The sequence below is a fragment of the Mobula birostris genome, chromosome 9 (genome assembly GCF_030028105.1).
Source record: "Mobula birostris isolate sMobBir1 chromosome 9, sMobBir1.hap1, whole genome shotgun sequence".
Classification (NCBI taxonomy): Eukaryota; Metazoa; Chordata; class Chondrichthyes; order Myliobatiformes; family Myliobatidae; genus Mobula; species Mobula birostris.
In genome coordinates this window covers 8,424,291-8,446,450 of record NC_092378.1, presented here as the reverse complement: position 1 = coordinate 8,446,450, position 22,160 = coordinate 8,424,291, and the positions used below count along the sequence as shown (strand labels likewise).

The 22,160-nt window shown below is 42.5% G+C and overlaps 1 protein-coding gene across 2 annotated transcripts in view; it reads right to left on the bottom strand.

The window, feature by feature from the left end:
- The window catches only part of LOC140202523 (leucine-rich repeat-containing G-protein coupled receptor 5-like), a 174,122-nt gene that overhangs the window by 27,685 nt on the left and 124,277 nt on the right, over positions 1-22,160 (bottom strand). For both annotated transcript variants that reach the window (XM_072267469.1, XM_072267470.1), the window contains 4 exons: positions 19,364-19,579; positions 17,264-17,335; positions 7,331-7,399; positions 4,389-4,460 (listed from right to left, as the gene is read on the bottom strand). In XM_072267469.1, coding sequence (XP_072123570.1) covers positions 4,389-4,460; positions 7,331-7,399; positions 17,264-17,335; positions 19,364-19,579 — 429 coding nt within the window. The remainder of the gene's footprint in view (positions 1-4,388; positions 4,461-7,330; positions 7,400-17,263; positions 17,336-19,363; positions 19,580-22,160) is intronic.

Here is a 22,160-nt window from a genome sequence, read left to right as displayed (position 1 = left end):
TTGTGAGGTTACTTCAATTTAGTTTATTGTTCAATACCAGGAGACCAAGGCAGGAGCAGGAGTAGCGAACTGGACAAGGACTCAGGACTACGACTTAGGCTGGGACCAAGGGTCTGGACTTGGACTTGGAATCGGCTCCCAGAACTAGAGGAGACATGAAGAGGCTAGGGTATGGCCTCCGAGCCAGAGACTGGGCAAGGACCCAGTACCTGGGTCTTGCCTCGGGCTCAGACCCCAGAACCAGCCAAGGACATGACATGGGCTAGGGAGAGGAGGAATGTGGAAAACAGAGCCTCGGTCTCGGGAGAGCAGGTACACGGAACCATGGACACATACACAGAATACAGAGCCAGGACCCCTCCTTGGGTACAGGACATAGGGCCAGGACTCATGACCCTTCGTGGGGCAATGGCAAGACTGCCTGACTTACCCCACGGAGGCGAGGACAAGACAAGACAAGACCAACATGAATTAACACCAGACAGTACCTATCTAGCTCCGGTGATGGAACTAGACCGAAGTGCAGGCGGGAGCTGCAGACAAGGGCTAGAGGCGAGAGGGGCAGAGAAGGGATTCAGACAAGGGGGTAGGACAGGAATCATAGACCGCCAGGGCCAGGACTTGACTCGGAACTGGGAAGCCGCCAGGACCAGGACTCGACTTGGTGCTTGAATGCAGCCGGAGCCAGGACTTGACTTGGAGCCTCCGGGTAGTGGCAAGCTCTTGACTCGGCCCGGGAACAGTAGACAGCGGTTCTTGATTCCCTCTGGCGAGTTAACTGATGGACCCACCTTGATGAGGAAACTTTGCAGGCTCGCTTCGGCGAGGTACCTGGACAGGGTTGCTCCGGTGAGGAAGGGCGAGTTACCGGCACTCGCTTTGGCAGAGACTAGGCTTGCTCCGGCCAGATGACATCAGCGCACCATGCCTTTGATGACTTTGCAGACGCTTCCGCACCGAACGGCTGAAAGCCGGAGACAATAAACTACTGGTTCAGCTGAGTGTTAATTGCCTCTAATCACCAAAGTTGAGGGACACAGGAAAACAGGGAATCAAAAGTCAGGATCGTAACATAAGCAAGGTAAATTTAAAGGGACCCCAATCCGGACCATGACATCTTGGCCCAGAGTGTTGGCTCTTTAATTCTCTCCATTGATGCTGCCTGACCCGTTGAGTTCCTCCAGCGATTTGTGTGTGTTACTAAAGATTTAATATATATATTTTAGTTCTCATTTGGTATATTTCAACAGTTGAGTGGAAGGACTTATTTAAAGTTACGTTTCTATGGGTCTTTATCTCTGTGTCAGTTTGAGGTGGTGGTAGAGAGCTACAAGAAGTATGTTTGATTACTCACTGGATGGTAGTTTACTCCTGCGCTGCTGCCCGGATTATTTGTTTAATCCACATACGGGACGTGGGCTTCACTGCGAAGGCCAGCATTTGGAAGTTAAGCCAGCATAACACTGAGCTGAGATACAACAGCTCCATGCCCAGCTGGAAGAGGTCAAGGGAGGGCAAAGATCTAGCAACCTCAGGGTAAGATGTCCTTGTCACTCAGGTCAATGCTGTACTATTTTTATATTTATTCAGGACATGGATGTCACTGGCAAAGTTGGCATTTCTTGTTCGTCTGCATTGCTTCCTGGTCCGAGGGTCTGAAGACACACTTTACCGGGCTACATTTGGATGACATGATTCTGTCCCTGTAGCGCATCTGTGGACTTGTTGGGTTTTTTTAAAGTCAATCCAGTTATTTCCAGTTACTGGAACTAACTTTTTTTTATTCTAAACAAGTTCAAGTTCCTGAATTTAAATTCCACAGAAGATGTGGATGTTAGATCAGTGCTTATTACTTTAGCCCAGAACAGGAAAACAGAACCACCTGGATGTGTGTGAAAAACAACCACACAAAGCATTAAAGATTCATTATATATCCCAAGTCAGTGTAACATCTAGTATGTGATGTAAATTAATTCTTTCAAACACTAGGCTAAATAACATCTGGATATAGTTGCAATACTATAGGAGGATTTTGGGTTTGCTCTCTCTTCAAAACAATTCCAGTTTAATTATAATTCAACCACACATGAAAACCCGTGAATACAGCCAAACAAGATAGGGTTTCTCCGGGGCCAAGGTACAAAACACAGAACCATCAGTCACACACAGCACAAAACACACATAGCACGTACAAGATAGCAAGCACATAAAGATATCAGTTACATACAGCCATTAAAAAAAAATCTTAGTCAGCTATGAATGAGACTGGGGTAATCTGCAAAGATGTTTCTGAGCATTTGAGCCCACCCACATCAGGCATTCTCCCTCCTCCCTTCTCCCACTGGGTAGAAGAATCAAAAGCCTAAAAGCACTTCCCACCAGGTTCGGGGACAGCCTTACCCTACTGTTAGGAGACTACAGAATGGTTCCCTAGTCCTATATGATGCACTCTTGACCTCACAATCTACCTTGTTATAATCTTGCACCTTAATATGAAGACCATTTGATGGCTCTGGGCCTCTACTCACTGGAAATCAGAAGAATGAGGGTGATCTCATTGAAACCTATCGAATAGTGAAAGGCCTAGATAGATTGGATGTGGAGAGGATGTTTCCTATGGTGGGAGAGTCCAAGACCAGAGGATACCATCTCAGAATAGGGGAGCGTCCTTTCAGAATGGAGATGAGGAGAAATTTCTTTAGCCAGAGAGTGATGAACTTGTGAAATTTGTTGCCACAGGTGGCTGTGGAGGCCAAGTCTTTGGGTACATTTAAGGCAAAGGTTGATAGATTCTTGATTAGGTAGAGCATGAAGGGATGCGGGGAGAAGGCAGGAGATTGGGGCTGAGAGGGACACGGGTCACCCATGGTGAAATGGCGGAACAGACTCATTGGGCCAAGTGGCCTAATTCTGCTCCCATATCTTATGGTCTTCTGGTCTTAATGTCTATCTGACTGCACCTTCTCCTTAGCTGTTACACTTCCTTCTGCATTCTGTTATTGATTTACCTTGTACTACCTCAAAGGACTGTGTATTGATTTGATCTGTATGAACAATATGCAAGACAAGCTTTTCACTGTACTCCAGTCTGGTACATGTCACAATAATAAACCAGTTCCAGTTCCAAGGAAAAAGAAAGGGAGTTCTCAGGGCTGCAGGGATTAATCTAATGGACAGCTGGTGAGAGACAAGAATATGTCAGAGATGGTTGCTCTTGGGAACAACGAAGTAAGGGATTAGCCAAGGCAGGCATAGGTTTAAGATAGACTGTTTTTATTTAGCTGAGACCAGGAATCTTAAGCTGTGCTCTGCAAGACATTGGATGGTTGGCCAAGCAGTTGGAAAGAAAGTGTGGCAAAATGTCATGACCCATGTTGACACGGATATTTCCTTTCCCAAGCTTCCCAAGGACTGAGGCCTTGGGAAGATTGAGGCCACTTGGCACACCAAGTCCAAGCTAGCTCTCAGAGCATTCCCATCAACCCCATTTCCTCAAGTTGTACCTGTTACATCTTCACCAACAGTCCTCCCACCTGCACCAGGGGCAATTTACTGTAGCAAATTAACCTAACAGCCAGCACATCTTTGAAAGATGGATAAAAATCAGGGTTTCCGAGGGAAACTCACATAGTCACACGGAGAACATGCAATACAATGGGGGCATACATTTCTCTTTGTTCACTGGTACCAAGGGAGTGATTTTGAGAGTAAAACCAATGGATTTCTGTTGCTATAGCAGCAGGAAACTCTCCACTTTCTGAAGACTTATGGGAGTTCAGCATGTCAGTCACTAAGATGGCCATCTCTAGGCTCCCAGTGTCTCACACTCACCAAATGAAGAAGGGGGACGTGGGATAAAATTACTCCACAGATATAGGACTGGTACAGGAGGGAAAGGGTGTATGAGTTGAGGCACAAGAGAAGACTACCCTGTTTCAGGTCCAAGATGAGAGAGAGCCAGATTAAAAAAGCTTTTGGAATACAAGCAGAACGCCTTGCCGAAATAACCAGTCAGATATACAGTGAGCAATGAATCAGAATACAAGCCAAAGATATATAAACGACTGTTGTAAAAGAAATAGATATTTCAAAACTGGAAAACAGTATAATCATCAACATTCCGAAAAATGATGGGAGTGAGATGTGAAAGCAGATTAGGAATCCTTCCCTTATGATTTTATTTGTTAGTGAGCCAGGTGCTCAGACATTGAACATTACTGCAATCATACGCTTCAAGAACCGACTTCTCATATATTTTATACATTTTATCAAATGGTAATTGTTACAGAAGTGAACACTAATTAAAACTGTTAAGATTTTTGCAAAGTTGCATTCCAGCAAATTCCACAGATTTAGTCTAGAAAAATGAACCTTGTGAGCAAACTTACATTGTTATAAGTGACGGATTATTGGAGAATGCATGTTCAGGGATTGACTCTATGTTGTTGCTGTGGAACCCTCTGAAAGATAACAAATACATACAAATACTCTGGACTTCCAGACACATTACTTACGTCAAGATAAACTCAAAATTTTTAACCTTTCTTTTGAAAATTGGGCATTCATTTGCAGATTTCTAAGTAAGGGCTGATTTTATGTTAGAATCTTGGCCTCTTAAAATACATTTCCTATTTGTAATTGTATACCCTGCATTTCACTCGTGTAAGATAATTTTGAGATGTTCTGATATGAAGGGTATCCCTATATCCAAGACAGAAAGAAGATCCTTCAACATTAGCAGCAGGTAACTGTTTCACATAAGCAGATACAACAGACATCACAAGACCAATGGTAGCATGGTAGCATAGCGGTTAGCGTGACATTATTACGCTCAGGGCATCCGAGTTCAGAGTTCAATTCCGGTGTCCACCATAAGGAGTTTGTATGTCCTCCCCGTGGAACACGTGAGTTTCCTCTCGTTTTCACCCACAGTCCAAAGAAGTACCGGTTAGTAAGAAAATTGGCCATTGTAAACCGTCCTGTGATTAGGCTAAAGGTAAAATCAGGGGTCATTGGGGGTTGCTGAGTGGTGTGGCTCTAAGGGCTGGAAGGGTGTATTCCATATTGTGTCTCGAAACAAACAAACAAATAAACAGATACATAAATAGATAAATAGAAAGATAGACAGATAGATAGATAAACAGATAGATAAATAAACATACAAACATCCTAAGGTGGAGGGAGATGGGTTTTAGGAGACAGTCAAATGTTAGAAGAGATATGAAAAGGCAAAGGAATATGGGTGAAGGATCCTTTGGGTGTAGGAAGCAAGATAGCTGAAGTTCTTTGCTGCTGTCAGTGGGACAGAAGTGAGCAGTCACTGCAGCAGTGTGGAAGTTTTATGATGCTGCGGTAGCGGTGACCTGCAGAACAGCTGAAGGGCTGAGGCTGTAGAGCGCCTAGACTGGGAAGAACAGGGTGCTGGGTGGAGTTCTGGATCCATTGTAGTGTGGTTCCCCAGAGGACAATAGAACGGGCATTGAAATAGTCAATATCATTTATATCTTGCAATGGAATTATTTTTGTTCTCTTGGTTTTGTTAAAGGATTGGTTTCAAAATTCTCATAATACTGATCTGCATGATAAGCTATTTGAAATGGAAAACCTTCAAGCTTTTTCTTGAACTGGAAACATTCTTTCTCTTAGTTTTTTTTTCCCTTTCATTACCCTGATCTCCTGAAGTCACGGACCTGCTGTGGACAACCTGCTTCTGCCAATAGACTTTAGAGCTGCTATCTGGAGCTTTGCCAGAACATTCTCCACAGGTTTGTTGAAGCCAAATATTCCTTTGCCTTTTGTGAAGAGGACTTGATCTTTGCTCTTTCTCTTGCACCACTGTAGCATGTCCACCCGATGTGTCAATGCCTTACCTCAGGTGAGGCCTCCCAATAGTTATATCCCGCTTCTGATGACAGTAATATTCTGACAATCATTCGTTCCATTGTTCAACATATACCAATGATTTTAAACCTGATTCTCATTCTGATTCAGAGAGTTTGACGTTTGATTCAATCATTTATTTGGACCATGAGCCCAGGGTCCAGGGGTTAGTACAGCTGGGTTCGGGCTGGGTCAGGAACAGCAGGGGTAAGGAACAGGGGTACATTTATGCCAGTATCAGGGTCTGGAATGTGTATGTCTCACTCCTTTTAAACCTACTGGGTTCACTTGAAAATTTATTACTCTGCTGTGTAACATGTAAAATCACATTTATTGGGATATTATAGGTGTAAAATGCACTAATCCTGAAAGTATCCAAGTGATGAGGATGCCAGATTACTGGGATTTCACTGTGCTGGAGTTTTATTGGTGTGAGCCACCCTTTAACATTTGCTGGACATTGTACATCCTTTACCAATTAAATTTCCACTGACGGTTTTAGAATCCACATGGTTCATAGTCACTTCCAACAGAAGGTCAGAGCAGCAAAATATTGCAGAGACAAGGTAACAGACCAAAGAATAAACTGCAACATACACAGAATGCTGGAGAAACTCAGCAGGTCGGGCAGCATCTAAGGAAATGAATAAACAGTCGGCGTTTCAGGCCGAGACCCTTCTTCAGGACTGAGAAGAAGAAGGGAAGATGCCAGAATAAAAAGGTAGGGGAAAGGGAAGAAGACTAGCTGGAAGATGACAGATGAAGCCAGCTGGGAGGGAAAGGTCGAAGGCTAGAGAAGGAAGAATCTGATAGGAAGGGAGAGTGGACCATAGGCGCAAGGGAAGCTGGGGGGGGGGGGAGATTCAGGGTAAGGGATAGGTAGCTGAGAAGGTGTGAGTGGGGAGTAGACGAAAGGTGGGGATTTGATTACAGGAAGGAGAAATCAATGTTCATGCTATTAGGTTGGAGGCTACCCAGATGGAATATAAGGTGTTGCTCCTCCACACTGAGCCTGGCCTCATCTTGGCACAATTATTATAGCAACCTTGTCTCATTTGCTTATTTTGTCTTCTGATTTGGTTATTTCCCAGACTGGAGTCAGATTTTGATGAATGGAGCTATGTATTTTATCTTAATCTGGGCAGCAAATTAAATACTAGCCATAGCAGCCGAACTGGTTTGTTGCGTTGTTTTGCAATATTGCCAAGATCTGAGAGACGGGCCACAGTGGGCTGGAGCAACAACCTCCAATGGATGGAAGCCCCACTTGAAGCTCTTTTTCCTACTGCCTGCCCCGTGCCCTGGAAAACTCGTGTGGGGGGCACCCTTACCTAGTGAAGAAAAAGTCTGGTTGATCATGTTCCAGACTGTCACACATTCAACTAGCTATACTTCAGTTGTAAGACCACAGCTAGCTGAGTTGCAACGATCGAAAGCAATGGCTACTTACAATTCTTTGAGGTTGGCCAAAACCTTCATGGCAACAGGAAATTCATCCAGGTTGTTATAGTTCAGGTCTCTGTATCAGGAAATGAACGAAAAGGGCTATTTGTAGATGTGATCAGAATGAATTTTGTTAAAATTTCACATGAATCTAAAATAGTCAAGCTACTAATGTTGAAGCTTTTCATTACAGCTCCACTTTTTTGGGACATTATTACAAGCATGTGCATTTTTAATCCAATGGAATAAGTGAATAAATTAAAATGATGATAGATTTATATAGATTCTTTTCATATATTTATTGGATTTTTTTTCAGGTGGTATGTCTCTACCAAAGGAGTTGCAGGGTGGCTCTGCTGTGCATGAGGGCAAGAAAAAGAGTTGCTGAACTGTTGTGGTAGGGGAATTCCATGGGAAGGGGAATAGACAGGAGCTTCTGTGGCCACAAACGGGACTCCCATATGGTGTGTTGCCTCCTGGGTGCAAGGGTCAGAGATGTCTCGGAGAGGCTGCAGGGCATTCTGAAAGGGGAGGGTGAGCAGCCAGCTGTCATGATGCATGTAGGTACTAACGATATAGGAAGAAAGTGGGTTGAGGTTCTACAAGCTGAATTTAGGGAGCTAGGAGATAAATTAAAGAGTAGGGCCTCAAAGGTAATAATCTCAGGATTATTACCAGTGCCACGTACTAGCTAGAGTTGGAATAGCAGGATAGCTAGAATGAACATGTGGCTTGAGCGGTGGTGCGGGAAGGAGGGTTTCAGATTCTTGGGGCATTGGAACCGCTTCTGGGGGAGGTGGGATCAGTACCATCCAGATGGTCTACATCTGGGCAGGGCCAGGATCAATGTTTTAGGGAGATTGTTTGGTATTGTTGTTGGGGACATTTTAAACTAATATGGCAGGGGGGTGGGAACCCACACTGAAAAGAAGAGGGAAGTGATGCAGGGACCAAAGTGAGAGTTAGTGAAGAAGAAAGTATGAGTAGAGTGCATAAAATTGAAAAACAAAAATTGCATAGGTCACTAGATTCTAAAAGGACAATGAGTATATGGGCACTTTATCTAAATGCCCGTAGTATTAAAAACAAGGTTAGTGAACTTGTGGCACAGATCCGTACCAAGGCATATGATTTAATGGCCATTACAGAAACCTGGTTGCAAGGTGGAGATGACTGGGAATTAAATATCCAAGGGTATCAGGTAATACGGAAAGATAGGCAGGAAGGCAGAGGAGTTGGGGGGTGCTCTTGATTAAGGATGAGATCAGGGCGATTATGAGAGACGATATAAGATCTATGGAGCAGAATATTGAGTCCATCTGGGTAGAGATTAAGAATAGTAAAGGGAAAAAAATCACTGGTAGGAGTTGTCTATAGGCCATCTAATAAAAATATTGCACTGACAGAGGCAATTAACCAAGAACTAACTGGGGCTTGTAAGAACGGAACGGCAGTTGTCATGGGGGATTTCAACTTCCACATAGATTGGGTGAATCAGGTTGGTCAAGGAAGTCTTGAGGAGGACTTCATAGAATGCAATCATGATGGCTTTCTTGAGCAGCATGTTAGTGAACCTACAAGGGAAAATGCTATCTTAGATCTAGTCCTGTGCAATGAGACAGGTAAGATTAACGATCTTGTAGTCAGGGATCCTCTTGGAAATAGTGATCATAGTATGATTGAATTTCACATACAGATGGAGGATGAAATAGTTAGATCTAAAACTAGTGTATTATGCTTGAACAAAGGAGACTACAACAGGATGGGGGAGGAGTTGGCTAATGTGGATTGGGAGCACAGGCTATTTGGTAGGACAGTTGAGGAACAGTGGAATACTTTCAAAGAGAGTTTTCACAGTGCTCAACAAAAGCATATTCCAGTCAAATGTAAGGACAGTAAGTGTGGAGAGAGCCAGCCTTGAATAACTAAGGAAATAAAAGATAGTATCAAATTAAAAGCTCATGTGTACCAAGTCACAAAGAGTAGTGGGAGACTGGGGGATTGGGAAAACTTTAAAAAGCAACAAAGAACAACTAAACAAGAAAAAAGGAGAGGGAAGATAGAGTATGAAAGTAAATTAGCACAAAATATAAAAACAGATAGCAAAAGTTTTTATAAATATATAAAGTGGAAGAGGGTGGCTAAAGTCAACGTAGGTCCCTTGGAAGACGAGAAGGGGAAATTGACATTGGGTGATAAGGAAATGGCTGAGGCATTGAAAAACTATTTTGTGTCAGTCTTCATGGTGGAGGACACGTCTAATATGCTAAAGAATGATAGTCATAGTCGTACTTTATTGATCCCAGGGGAAATTGGTTTTCGTTACAGTTGCACCATAAATAATAAATAGTAATATAACCATAAATAGTTAAATAGTAATATGTAAATTATGCCAGTAAATTATGAAATAAGTCCAGGACCAGCCTATTGGCTCAGGGTGTCTGACCCTCCAAGGGAGGAGTTGTAAAGTTTGATGGCCACAGGCAGGAATGACTTCCTATGATGCTCTGTGTTGCATCTCGGTGGAATGAGTCTCTGGCTGAATGTACTCCTGTGCCCACCCAGTACATTATGTAGTGGATGGGAGACATTGTCCAAGATGGCATGCAACTTAGACAGCATCCTCTTTTCAGACACCACCGTCAGAGAGTCCAGTTCCATCCCACAACATCACTGGCCTTACGAATGAGTTTGTTGATTCTGTTGGTGTCTGCTACCCTCAGCCTGCTGCCCCAGCACACAACAGCAAACATGATGTTTTGGACCTCAATAAAATCACTGTCACTAAAGAGATAGTGATGAGCAAACTAGAGGGCCTGAAGATAGATAAAGTCCCCTGGTCCTGATGGGATGCATCCCAGGACGCTGAGGGAATTGGCGGAGGTTATAGTAGATGCGTTGGAAATCATTTACCAAAATTCTCTAGACTCTGGGCAGGTACCGGCGGATTGGAAGACAGCAAATGTCACGCCACTTTTTTGAAAAGGATGTAGGCAAAAGACAGTTAACTATAGGCCAGTTATCTTAACATCTGTAATCGGAAAAATGCTGGAAGCTGTCATTAAGGAAAAAATAGCGAAACATTTAGAAAGGAGTGGTTCCATTAGACAGACGCAGCATGGATTCAGAAAGGGCAGGTCCTGTTTGACAAACTTACTGGAGTTCTTTGAGGACATAATGAGCGCAGTGGATAGAGGAGAACAGGTGGATGTCATATACTTGGATTTCCAGAAGGCCTTTGATAAGGTGCTGCACAAGAGATTTAGAAATAAGATACAGATGCATGGAGTCGGAGGAAGTGTATTGGCATGGATAGTGGATTGGTTAACCAACGGAAGACAGAGAGTTGGTATAAATGGGTGTTTCTCCGGTTGGCAGTCTGTGGTGAGTGGGGTGCCGCAGGGGTCGGTGCTGGGCCCTCAGCTGTTTACCATTTACATTGATGATTTGGAAGAGGGGACTGAGTGTAGCGTAGCAAAATTTGCTGATGACACTAAACTGAGTGGAAAAGCAAATTGAACAGAAGATGTGGAGAGTCTGCAGAGGGATATAGATAGGTTAAGTGAGTGGGCCGAGGTCTGGCAGATGGAATACAACGTTGGTAAATGTGAGATCATTCACTTTGCAAGGAATAATAGAAGAGCAGATTATTATTTAAATGGTGAAAGATTGCAGCATGCTCTTGTGCAGAGGAACTTGGGAGTGCTTGTGTATGAATCGCAAAAAGTTGGCTTGCAGGTGCAACAGGTTATTAAGAAGGCAAACAGAATGTTGGGCTTCATTGCTGGAGGGATTGAATTCAAGAGCAGGGAGGTCATGCTGAACTATACAGGGTACTGGTGTGGCCACACCTGGAGTACTGTGTGCAGTTCTGGTCTCCGTACTTGAGAAAGGATATACTGGCTTTGGAAGCAGTGCAGAGGAGGTTCACCAGGATGATTCCAGAGATGAAGGGGTTAACTTATGAGGAGAGATTGAGTCCCCTTGGACTATACTCTCTGGAATTCAGAAGAATGAGAGGGGATCTTATAGAAACATACAAAATTTTGAAAGGGATAGATAATATAGAAGTAGGAAAATTGTTTCTATTGGTAGGTGAGAGTAGAACTAGGGGACATTGCCTCAAGATTCATGGGAGAAGATTTAGGACGGAGATGAGGAGAAACTATTTTTCCCAGAGAGTGGTAAATCTGTGGAATTCTCTGCCCAGGGAAGCAGTTGAGGTTTCTTCACTAAATATATTTAAGATACAGTTAGATAAATTTTTACCTAGTCGGGGAATTAAGAGTTATGGGAAGAAGGCAGATAGATGGAGCTGAGTGTATGGTCAGATCAGCCATGATCTTATTGAATGGCGGGGCAGGCTCGATGGGCCGTATGGCCTACTCCTGCTCCTATTTCTTATTTTCTTATGTAAGGTGTAGCACCTGATTAGCTCCCCAATCAGAGTCATGTGAATCCGTGAGTACAGGTGGTGGATGGTCGTATGAGCAGCTGGTGCATACCTCACAGACCTGGTTATGTGACCACTGACGCCAGGCAGACAATCCCTGAAAAGTATTGATAATGGCTGGGATCACCTGTCTTGTAAAGACCCTGCCCAGAAGAAGTCAATGGCAAACTAATTCAGTAGAAAAGTTTGTCAAGGGCAATCATGGACATGGAAAGACCATAATTACCTACGTCATATGACACAACACATAATGATGATGATGTAAATTAGATTTTTGCAAAACTGCCCAAAATACCCCAAGTGAGGCCTCACCAGTGCTTTATAAAGTCTCAACATTACCGCCTTGCTTTTATGTTCCAATCGTTTGGTGGTTTGTGACCTACTGTTTGGGTTGCAAATCCTCATGCCACTAAGAAATCTGTGCACATGTCAGTAAGCAGGAAATTACGTGATGGGTCTGTATGGCCAAGCAGTGATGCTGAGCTCCTTAGCAACCAGAGGCCTGTGATGAAGTCTGATCCCTGAGGCACAGGTAGACACAGTTATGTAATTCCAAACATAAAACTAATCAAAAAAAAACACGGAGGCAGGGATCACTCACGTACATTTCATTTTCACTTTTGTGAGGTGCGCGCTTATGACACGGAGACATGATGATGTACGCAATTCATATACTTCTATATATAACCCGTAATGGATTATGCATGCAACAAAGAATACTTAATCAAACAATATATTTACAATATAAGTCAAAGATTAGTGAAATATGAAATACACAGTAGACACCTCTTCCAAATGCACCTCACTGGTGAGGCCTTGCTTGGAGTATTGTGAACAGTTTTCGGCCCCTTATCTAAGAAAGGGTATGCTTAGACTGGAGAAGGTTCACAAAAATTATTCTGGAGTTGAAAGGCTTACCATATGAGGAACGTTATTTATTGAGATACAACACAGAATAAGCTCCTTTGGCCCTTTGAGCCGTGCTGCCCAGCAGTCCCCCGATCTAACAGGACTGTTTACAATGACCAATTAACCTCCCAACCGGTACGTCTTTGGACTGTGGGAGGAAACTGGAGCACCCGGGGGTAACCCACTGCCCAGTCCAACCCTCGCTGATATGACATAACTGTCACATTTCAGTGCGTGTTTCGATGTTTCAATGTATATATGACGAATAAAGCCTACCTAATCTTTCTTTCTTTCCAATAACCTTTAAAACCTACAGTCAGTGGCAAGCTCTCAAGTAACTTCTCGCATTTGCAGTGTGGTCCTTGAAACCTCCTGTCGAAGTGCTGGTCAGTCCTCGAACTGGGGGGCTTGGAGAAGCGACACAGGAAATTGTAACTTTGGAACAGCAAGTTGCTGGTCTCCTGCTCTCACTGTAATTGGAGCAGTCTCTCTCCCAAGCTGCTGAGAGAAAGCCTATCTGAGCTGTAGGTTTTGATGGAGTCGAGATCAGGGTCTCTTTGGGGGCTTTTTTGCTGTTGCTATCATGGTGGGGGGGGTCAGTGCTTTTACTGGTGCAAGGGGGAGGGAGGCCACCAAGAAGACCACAACTTTGTTGTGGTTTGGAGGCTTGTGTGCCTCAATGACCAGGAGAGCTATGCTGGCTGGAGTCAAGGCATTACGCTTTGGCTCTTGGTAGATTCACCTATGCCAAGAAGGTCAAAGGGTAGAGGATAGTGGTCCAACAATCCACCACGTTTGGGGGTTCAAGCGCAGGGCTAACAACCCTGACTGGTCAAAAAAAAAGTTACAGAAACAGCAATGAAAAATCCTTCTACATCTGAGTGCGATGGTGTTCCTGAGTCTCCACCCGGGACTTGCATGACTAACGGTAGAGAAAACTGAGAGGAAGCTACCTACACGATGAAGGAGTCCTGAACATCGCCAGAGATGGAGGACCTTCTCTGCTGCCCTAAACTTCAGCGCCGTAACAGGCAGTAACACGGGGGTGGGGGGAGTTGAGGCTTCTGCTGCTGCTTGATGTTTGTGCATGGGAGGTGCGGAAAGGGCACATTGAGGTTCTGATCTTTCTGTCATTCATTCCTTGGGGTCTTTTGTTTCATAGATGTCTGTGAAGACTAAGAATTTCAGGTTGTATACTATATAAATTCTGTGATATTAAATTGATTTGATTTGAATCCATTTGGTTTCACTCTCCATTAGCCAGTACAGCACTGGTGGTCCCTCATCTATGCTTTTGTGATTCAGTTCCCACACGTATAAAACTGAATTAATTTATTCATTGGCGCACAGACTTACATACAGAGATGCCCTTTTGATTTGACTCATTCTGGTAAAAAGATGTACACACAATGCCTTATAAAAGGTTCAGCTGTGGCCCAACTTGCAGGGATCGATCCCTCCGCGACTCACTTATCCGCACGTCCATCCCCACGGATCTCCCACCCGGCACTTATCCCTGTAAGTGTAAGCGCTACACCTGTCCCTACACCTCCTCTCTTGCCACCATTCAGGGCCCCAAAACAGTCCTTCCAGGTGAGGCAACACTTTGCTTGCGAATCTGTTGGGGTCATCCATTGCATCCGGTGCTCCTGGTGCGGCCTTCTCTACATCGGTGAAACCCGACGCAGATTGGGGGACCGCTTCGTCGACCACTCCATCCGCCGCAACAGACAGGATCTCCCAGTAGCCACCCACTTCAACTCTGCTTCCCATTCCCATTCAGATATGTCCATACATGGCCTCCTCTACTGCCATGATGAGGCTAAACTCAGGTTGGAGGAGCAACACCTCATATACCGTCTAGGTAGTCTCCAGCCCCTTGGTATGAACATAGAATTCTCCAACTTCCAGTAATTCCCTCCCCCTCCTTTCCTCTATCCCTATTTCGCATCACCTCCCTCATAGTTCCGCCTCCTTCTACTATTGTTCTCCTGCCAATCACCTCGCTGCTTCCCCTCCCCCACCCCCACCCCTTTGTCTTAAATATTACTGTTTTTTTCAACTACCAGCATTCTTCAAACCCTCCCCAAAGTTCTTCCTTCAGTCCTGACGAAGGGTTTCGGCCCGAAACGTCGACTAATCTTTTCAACTGATGCTGACTGACCTGCTGAGTTCCTCCAGCGCATTGTGAGTGTGCCCAACTTGTACTTCTGCCTTTGAGCCCGAGGTTGGGGCCTTAAGTTCCACTCCAGAGATTAAAGCACAGCAATTTAGGCTCTCACTGCATTCCTGTATTGAGGGGTTGGGTTTCATGTAGGTGCTATCTATTGAATGGCATATTAAACTGAGGCCCCCAGCTCCACCTTCAGGTGAAGTTATCATTTGTTCATTATGTGTTGTATGATGTGGGTGCTCGTGGTCTTTCCAGGACCATGATTGCTCTTGGCAAGTTTTTCTACAGAAGTGGTTTTCTATTGCCTTCTTCTGGGCAGTGTCTTTCCAAGACGGGTGACCTCAGCCATTATCAATACTCTTCAGAGATAGTCTGCCTGGCGTCAGTGGTCGTATAACCAGGACTTGTTACAGCATGAAATATTGCAGGGGCTCTGTTTTCCTGCCACATCCCAAAGATGTACTGATTGGTAAGTTAACTGGCCTCTGTAAGCTGCACCTAGTGTAGAGAGGTGAGGAGCTAATGAGAATGTGACCGAGAATAAATTACTGGGAAATAAGTGTGGGAATTGGATTAATAGGATTGCTCTAAAAGCATCCATAAACTTGATGGGCCAAATAAGCTCTTTCTGTGTCATAAAGAAATATGAAGAAATAGTTTTTGGCCCCTTACCTGAGAAAGGATGTGTTCACATTGGACAGTGTTCAAAGGAGGTTCATGAAAATGATTCTGGGACTGAAAGCCTGGTTATATGAGGAGTCTTTGATGGCCCTGGACCTGTTCTCACTGGAATTCAGAAGAATGAGAGATGATCTCATTGAAACCTATAAAATGATGTAGAGTGGATGTTTCCTATGGTGGGAGAGTCTAAGACCAGAGGACACAGCCTCTGAAAAGAGGGGAGTCCTTTCAGAACAGTGATGAGGAGGAATTTCTTAGATACTGTAGAGAGTGGTGAATCTGTGGAATTCACTGTGGGTATATTTAAGGCAGAGGTTGATTGATTCTGGATTAGTCAGGGCATGAAGGTTTACGGAGAGAAGGCAGGAGATTGGGGCTGAGAGGGAAAATCGATCGGCCATGATGAAATAGCAGAGCAGACTTGATGAGCCAAATGGCCTAATTCTGCTCCTATAATTATGGTCTTAAAGGAAAGAATTGTACTTCCACAATGTCCTTTATCTCCCATTTAGGTTATTGCAAACAGTTCTCAATGAAGTACTAAGGAACTGGAGTCATTAAGGTAACAAGGGCTAATTAATCTATGCACAGCAAGATTCCACAGGCAGAAATGTGACAATGACCAATAATTAATTATGTTGGTTGAAGGATAAGCAATGGTGAAGATACTGGAGATAGTGTCTAATGTCCTTACACGTGGTGCCAATTGACACTGCTCACTTACTTCCTGCCCATTACACCACTGGTGTTTAGGACAGCAATGAAGGTTCTCCATCTCTGGCGGTGTTCTGGGCTTCCCTCATCGTGTCAGTAGCTTCCTCGCAGTGTTCACTACTGTCAGTCATACAAGTCCCAGGTGGAGACTCAGGAATACCGTCACACTCAGGTGTAGAAGCATTCTTCATTGCTGTCTCTGTAACAATTTGTTTTACCTGTCAGGGGTGTTACCTCTGAGCTGAATCCAAAAACCTGGAGGTCCAGGTGGACCACTCTTAGTCTGACCTCTACTCTTTGACCTGTTTGGCATGGGTGACCCAACCAAGAGACATATGAAGGAAGCCCTGACCCCAGCTAATGTGGCTCTCTGGGCATGCAAGCCTCCAAACCACAACCACAACAAGGTTGTGATCCTCTTGGAGGCACTTAACACCAGGACCTTGATTTACCGTCTCTTCTCGTCTAGACTAGTCTTGGTTTTCATTCTCAGGTCTCCGGGATTTCAGCCCAAGGAGGTGAGTTGGGTATCGCGTGAACAAAGGCTGCTTTTAATTAAGTTTGTAGAATAATTTCCAAATCAAAGAATGAAGTCAAAACACCAAAATTCCATAGTTTCTGCTTCCTGATTAGCCCAAACATCTGAAACATTGGTCTTAGATAACAATCAAACTGTCCTGTCAAAGTAGGCAAATAGTTTTATGTTTTCTTAGTTACCAATGGAGAACTAGGGTAGGCAACCCAAACAGAGTGTTGTGCAAAACTGATGCCACTTGCATACGTCCTGAATTTGATAGGTTTACATATCATGTGGCTCTTGTGAATTTTCCATTATCGCTAAAGAACGAAGTATGTATTTACATGACAGAACAAAAGCATTAGAAATAAATTGGCAGTATTTTCTCACTATACTTAAAAATGTTTTACTCTTGGAATCTTTTCTTTGAATTTTGATTTTATACACTGAAAAAACTCAAAAAGAGGAACAAAAATATCAGAGGTCAACTTACAATGTTTCTAGGCTGTGAAGACCATCAAAGCATTTCTTTCCCAGGGAGTGAATCTGATTGTTGTGCAGATGCCTGTAGGGTAACATTAACTGCACAGTCATGAAAAGACAATGCACACAGCAGGCCTATGCAAACTTTCCCCTGGTTGTATCAAAAGAACCCTGTACCTCACTCATTCTTTTCACTCACTTCATGCAGGTCATACGTAGGCTACTCATTAGAATATAAACAGTAACTACTACACTAGGAGATGTATGCTCAAAATCAGTTTTAAACAGTAAGAAAATAATGCTGGGGTTTATGTTAAATTATTGCTCCAGGTCAAGAAAATGGAGTTTGTAATGACACTCCCTACATTTATACAGTAGCTCAGGTTCACATTTGTTTTGGGGTTAAATTATGATACTAAATTTGAAATATGTCTGAAAACTCACATCAGACATTATGGGCTTAAACCTGAGGTCAAATTAAATGGCAAAAAGGTTTCATTCCAAACAATGTTTAAACTGTTGTTAATAATTATCTTCACTTTCTCCTTATTTTTTACAAATGCCGTTATTCCATTGTACTCCTGATTTGAGCCTTCTGAATAGTTGTCAGACTTTCAACGTTCAAGATAATTTTATTATCAAAGAACATATATGTCACCATATACAACCCTAAGATTAATTTTCTTGCAGGCATACTCAGTAACTCTATAGAATAATAACCATAGCAGAATCAACTAAAGACCATCCAACTTGGGTGTTCAACCCAGAGTGCAGACGACAACAAACTGTGCAAATACAAAAAGAAAGAAATAATAATAATAAACAAATAAGCAATAAATATCCAGAATATGAAATGAAGAGCCCTTCAAAGTGAGTCCATAGGTTGTGGGAACACGTCAATAATGGGGCCAAAGTGAAGTTGAGTGATGTTATCCCCTTGGATCAAAAGCCCGATGATTGAGGGTTTCCTGAGCGGTTGGTGTGAGTCCTGTACCTACAGGAGTCCTGAGACCTTCTTCCTGATGGCAGAAAGGAGAAGGGAGCATGTTCTGGGTGGTGGGGGTCCCTGACAATGGATGATGTACATTCAGTATTCACTGTGTTCAATTAAGTAGCAGCGTTAGGAAGTGAGATTACTTTGATTACAAGTTTATTACAACATTATTTTGTAGTTAATTGTGCAGTGCAAATCAAAAATGGAAAAGTGGCTGTAATAAGTAAGGTCTTTGGTTAAGGCACTGTCACAGATTGAAAAGAGAATCCCATTACTGGCAAACAATTTAAGCATGAAAGGTGAGTTAAATCAGTAAGAAGGTTTTACAAAACTCAAGAGCAGCTTCTTTTTCCTACTATTCAAACAACTTCAGGCAGTGAGCTGAATTCCACATATTCTGTTGTCATTCATGCCACACATTTCCTTGACAGAATACTTCAACTGTGAATCTCTGCCTAAGAGATTTGTTAAAAGTAGCTCATTTGAAGTATTCAAAGTGGAGATAGCTAATATTTGAAAAATTGAGGGAATTCAGAGCTGTGATGAATTGGGGCTGATTAGCCACGAGCATATGAGGAGGAATTTCTTTAGCCAGAGGGTGCTGAATCTGTGGAATTCATTGCCACTGGTGACTGTGGAGGCTGAGTCACTGGGTACGTTTAAGGCAGAGGATGATAGGTTCTAGATCAGTCGGGGCATGAAAGGATATGAGGGGAAGGCAGGAGATTGGGGCTGAGAGGAAAAATGGATCAGCCATGATGAAAATGGTGCAGACTTGATAGGTTCTTCTCCTATGTCTTATGGTCTTATATTGAATGTAACATTAACAAAACATTTTGCATTAACATTTCTGAGGTAAACTACGTTAAACCTGCTTTGACTATTATTCAGTGTAGAACCAAAATAATTTTAATGTCCTAATGAACAGACCCACTTTCATTTGAACTGTTTATTTTGTCTGTGTGACATGTCAAATGACTTCTTATTGAACTGCAAATTGAGAGGAACTGCAGTTTATTGACTGAAACAAAAGATTAGCACATCTGTGCAGAAAATATTTTTACAAGGTCTTCTCATTGTGAATTGTCAAAAGTGAAATAAAGCAAAATTACTTACAGAACTACCAAACTGGAAAGGTTCCTAAATGCATAGTCTGGGATATGAGTAATTCTGTTCAATGCCAAGGTCATGGCTTGTAGGCAAGGTAAAGTGCTCAAGGCTTTAACCGGAATAGCTGTCAAAGCATTGTCATCCAGCCAGAGGTGTCTAAGTGAAACCAGCCCATTGAAACAGTTCGGTGGCACAACGGAGATATGATTCGCATCCAGTCGTCTAGAAAATGAAAAAGAGTTTGAGACTTATTTTCCAGAAATATCCATGTTCTGTCCAACAAAACTACACCCTGTTTTTCAATTTTATACCGCCGCTCTGCCAGATTCACTTCAGCCAAATTATGTCAATCTTTGCTGCTTCTTTAAGAACAATGTGAATTGCCTTTAGTAGATTTTGTGTAGGTGACAGGCATATCTTACATGAATTTGGTAGAGCGGAATTGGTTTTAATAACGTTCAAGAACAGCGTAACATTTACCAGAATCAATTTTATTTTAAGTACAATATACTGGAGTCTACACATAAGCAAACACATTATGCTGTATTTATTTGTTGGATGCACTTGATTTTATTCAACCACAGAAGATATAAACTGGTAGTATGTAGGTTTCATTGCTAACAATCTTAGTCATGTAAATTTTAATAATTGAAACATTTATAAACAATATGTGGGCAGGATGTCCTTTAAGGAAATAATAAATATTTTGCAAAGTCTAAAAGAGTGGGTGACAATTGCAAGAAATCATTTGACATTTTTAGTGTTTAGATGGTAAATTGTTCCTTTACAATTGGTTATTAATTATGCTTGGACTAGTGCTCTTTACGAAATGTGCTATGCATAGATTCAAGAATGTACTGCCCCAGAAAACCATTTTGAATGAACAATGCCTCTCTCACTTTCTGCTTTTTCACATCTGAATGAAAATAGAGTCACCATTTAATCAAATCTGCTTTGGCTGCAACCCTCTAATCTCTGAATTAATGCAATCTGCCATACTGTGGCTAATATCAGAACATCTATAGATAACTCCAATTACAGTTTGAAATCTGTTTCGTATTACTTGATACTAACTACAGAGATTGCACTAATGGATTTCCCTTTTCCATATCCTATCTTGTGCTGAAGTCATATCTTTAATCAATACAGCCACACCTCCTCTTCCAATAACTTCCCAACCTTCTGGACAGACTTTGTAGCCTGGTACTGTATATTTAACTTCTGTTCCACCTACGATTATGAGCAGTGTGGACAAAGTTCTCAGTAACAGTCAGAACATCGAAGCCTTTAATCTATATTTTTATTTATAATTTCCTGCTTACTTCATGCATCATTGATACAAAATGATGCATTTCACTGTATGTTCAGATGCACGTGACAAATAAGGCAAATCTCTTTAATTGCATTCAGAATGCGTTTTAACTTTTAGGCACCAACCGAAAAGATGCTAAACCAGCTCTGAACAAAAGAAAAAAGTCTTTGGCTATGATTTTACTGCCATCTTTGACACACTACAGGAGCCATATATCTACTTTCTGCCTGTATTGTATTTTGCATTACATGTTTATTATGGGGAGTTAATCACATGGGTTGGGGCATGGTACAAATGAAGAGTTTAGTTATGTACTTATGCTTCATCTTTAGTTCAGTTTAGTTTGGGTAGAGCCAGAGAATGGGCCAGGGTTGATGTTTTTTTCTTGACCACTAAATACTCTTAAATATGTTTAAGAATGCTTGGCTTAAGTATGTTTAAATATGCTAAGACTGTTTATTTCATTAGTTTTTATCTTTTCAAGATTATTCATTTTTGCTGGTTTCTTAATAAAGAATCGAATGTACTTTCCTTGTCTACACGAGTTTGTTATTGTGGATAGCGTGACATAGAGTATCAACGACAGCATCGTGCTTAGACTCTGAGCAGTTCTGGTTTGTTTTCGAATAACCGCTACGCATTCCACTCAAACGTTTAAGTCATTACATAAAAATAGTTAAATAATTTCATAGCTAATAGATTCTACTTTAGGACATTAGATTTATTCTATATTCTTTTCTTTGAGTCATGCAGCTTTGAAAATGCCCTTCAGCCCACTAAGACTACACTGACCATCAAGAGCCATTTACACCAGGGAATCCCAATCTTACCACTAACTGAGGGGTCTGTGGACTCTAGGTTGGGAACCCCTGATTAACATGAATCCTACTTCAATCTCATTTAATCTCCCTACAATCCCACCAATTCTGTGCTTTGATCAAGCCCAATGGATGTTGCAGTGAGAGCCGAAACTTGGATAATTAAAACCGAATGAATCAAAATCCAAACACTGCAGGTGCTGGTATGCTGAAATAAAATCAGAAGATACTGGAAATATTCAACGGTTCAGGCAGCATAGCTGGAGAGAGAAGCAAAGGTAACCTTACAAACAATGAACTTTCATGTGAAAGCTATGAAAAGTACCTGCTGAACTTGATAGAACATCACCATCTCATCATCAGCATCATTATATGCCATGTTGTATGACATCATCATTATGTGCTGTGTCGTATGACGTGGGTGATCATGCTCATGACCATGATTGTTCTTGATAAATTTTTCTACAGAGGTGGTTTTCCTTTGCCTTCCTCTGGACAGTGTCTTTACAAGACGGGTGACCCCAGCCATTATCAATACTCTTCAGATATTGTCTGCCTGGCGTCAGCGGTCACATAACCAGGACTTGTGATATGCACCAACTGCTCCTACGACCATCCACCACCTGCTCCAATGGCTTCAAGTGACTCTGATCGGCCAGGGTTGGGGGAGGAA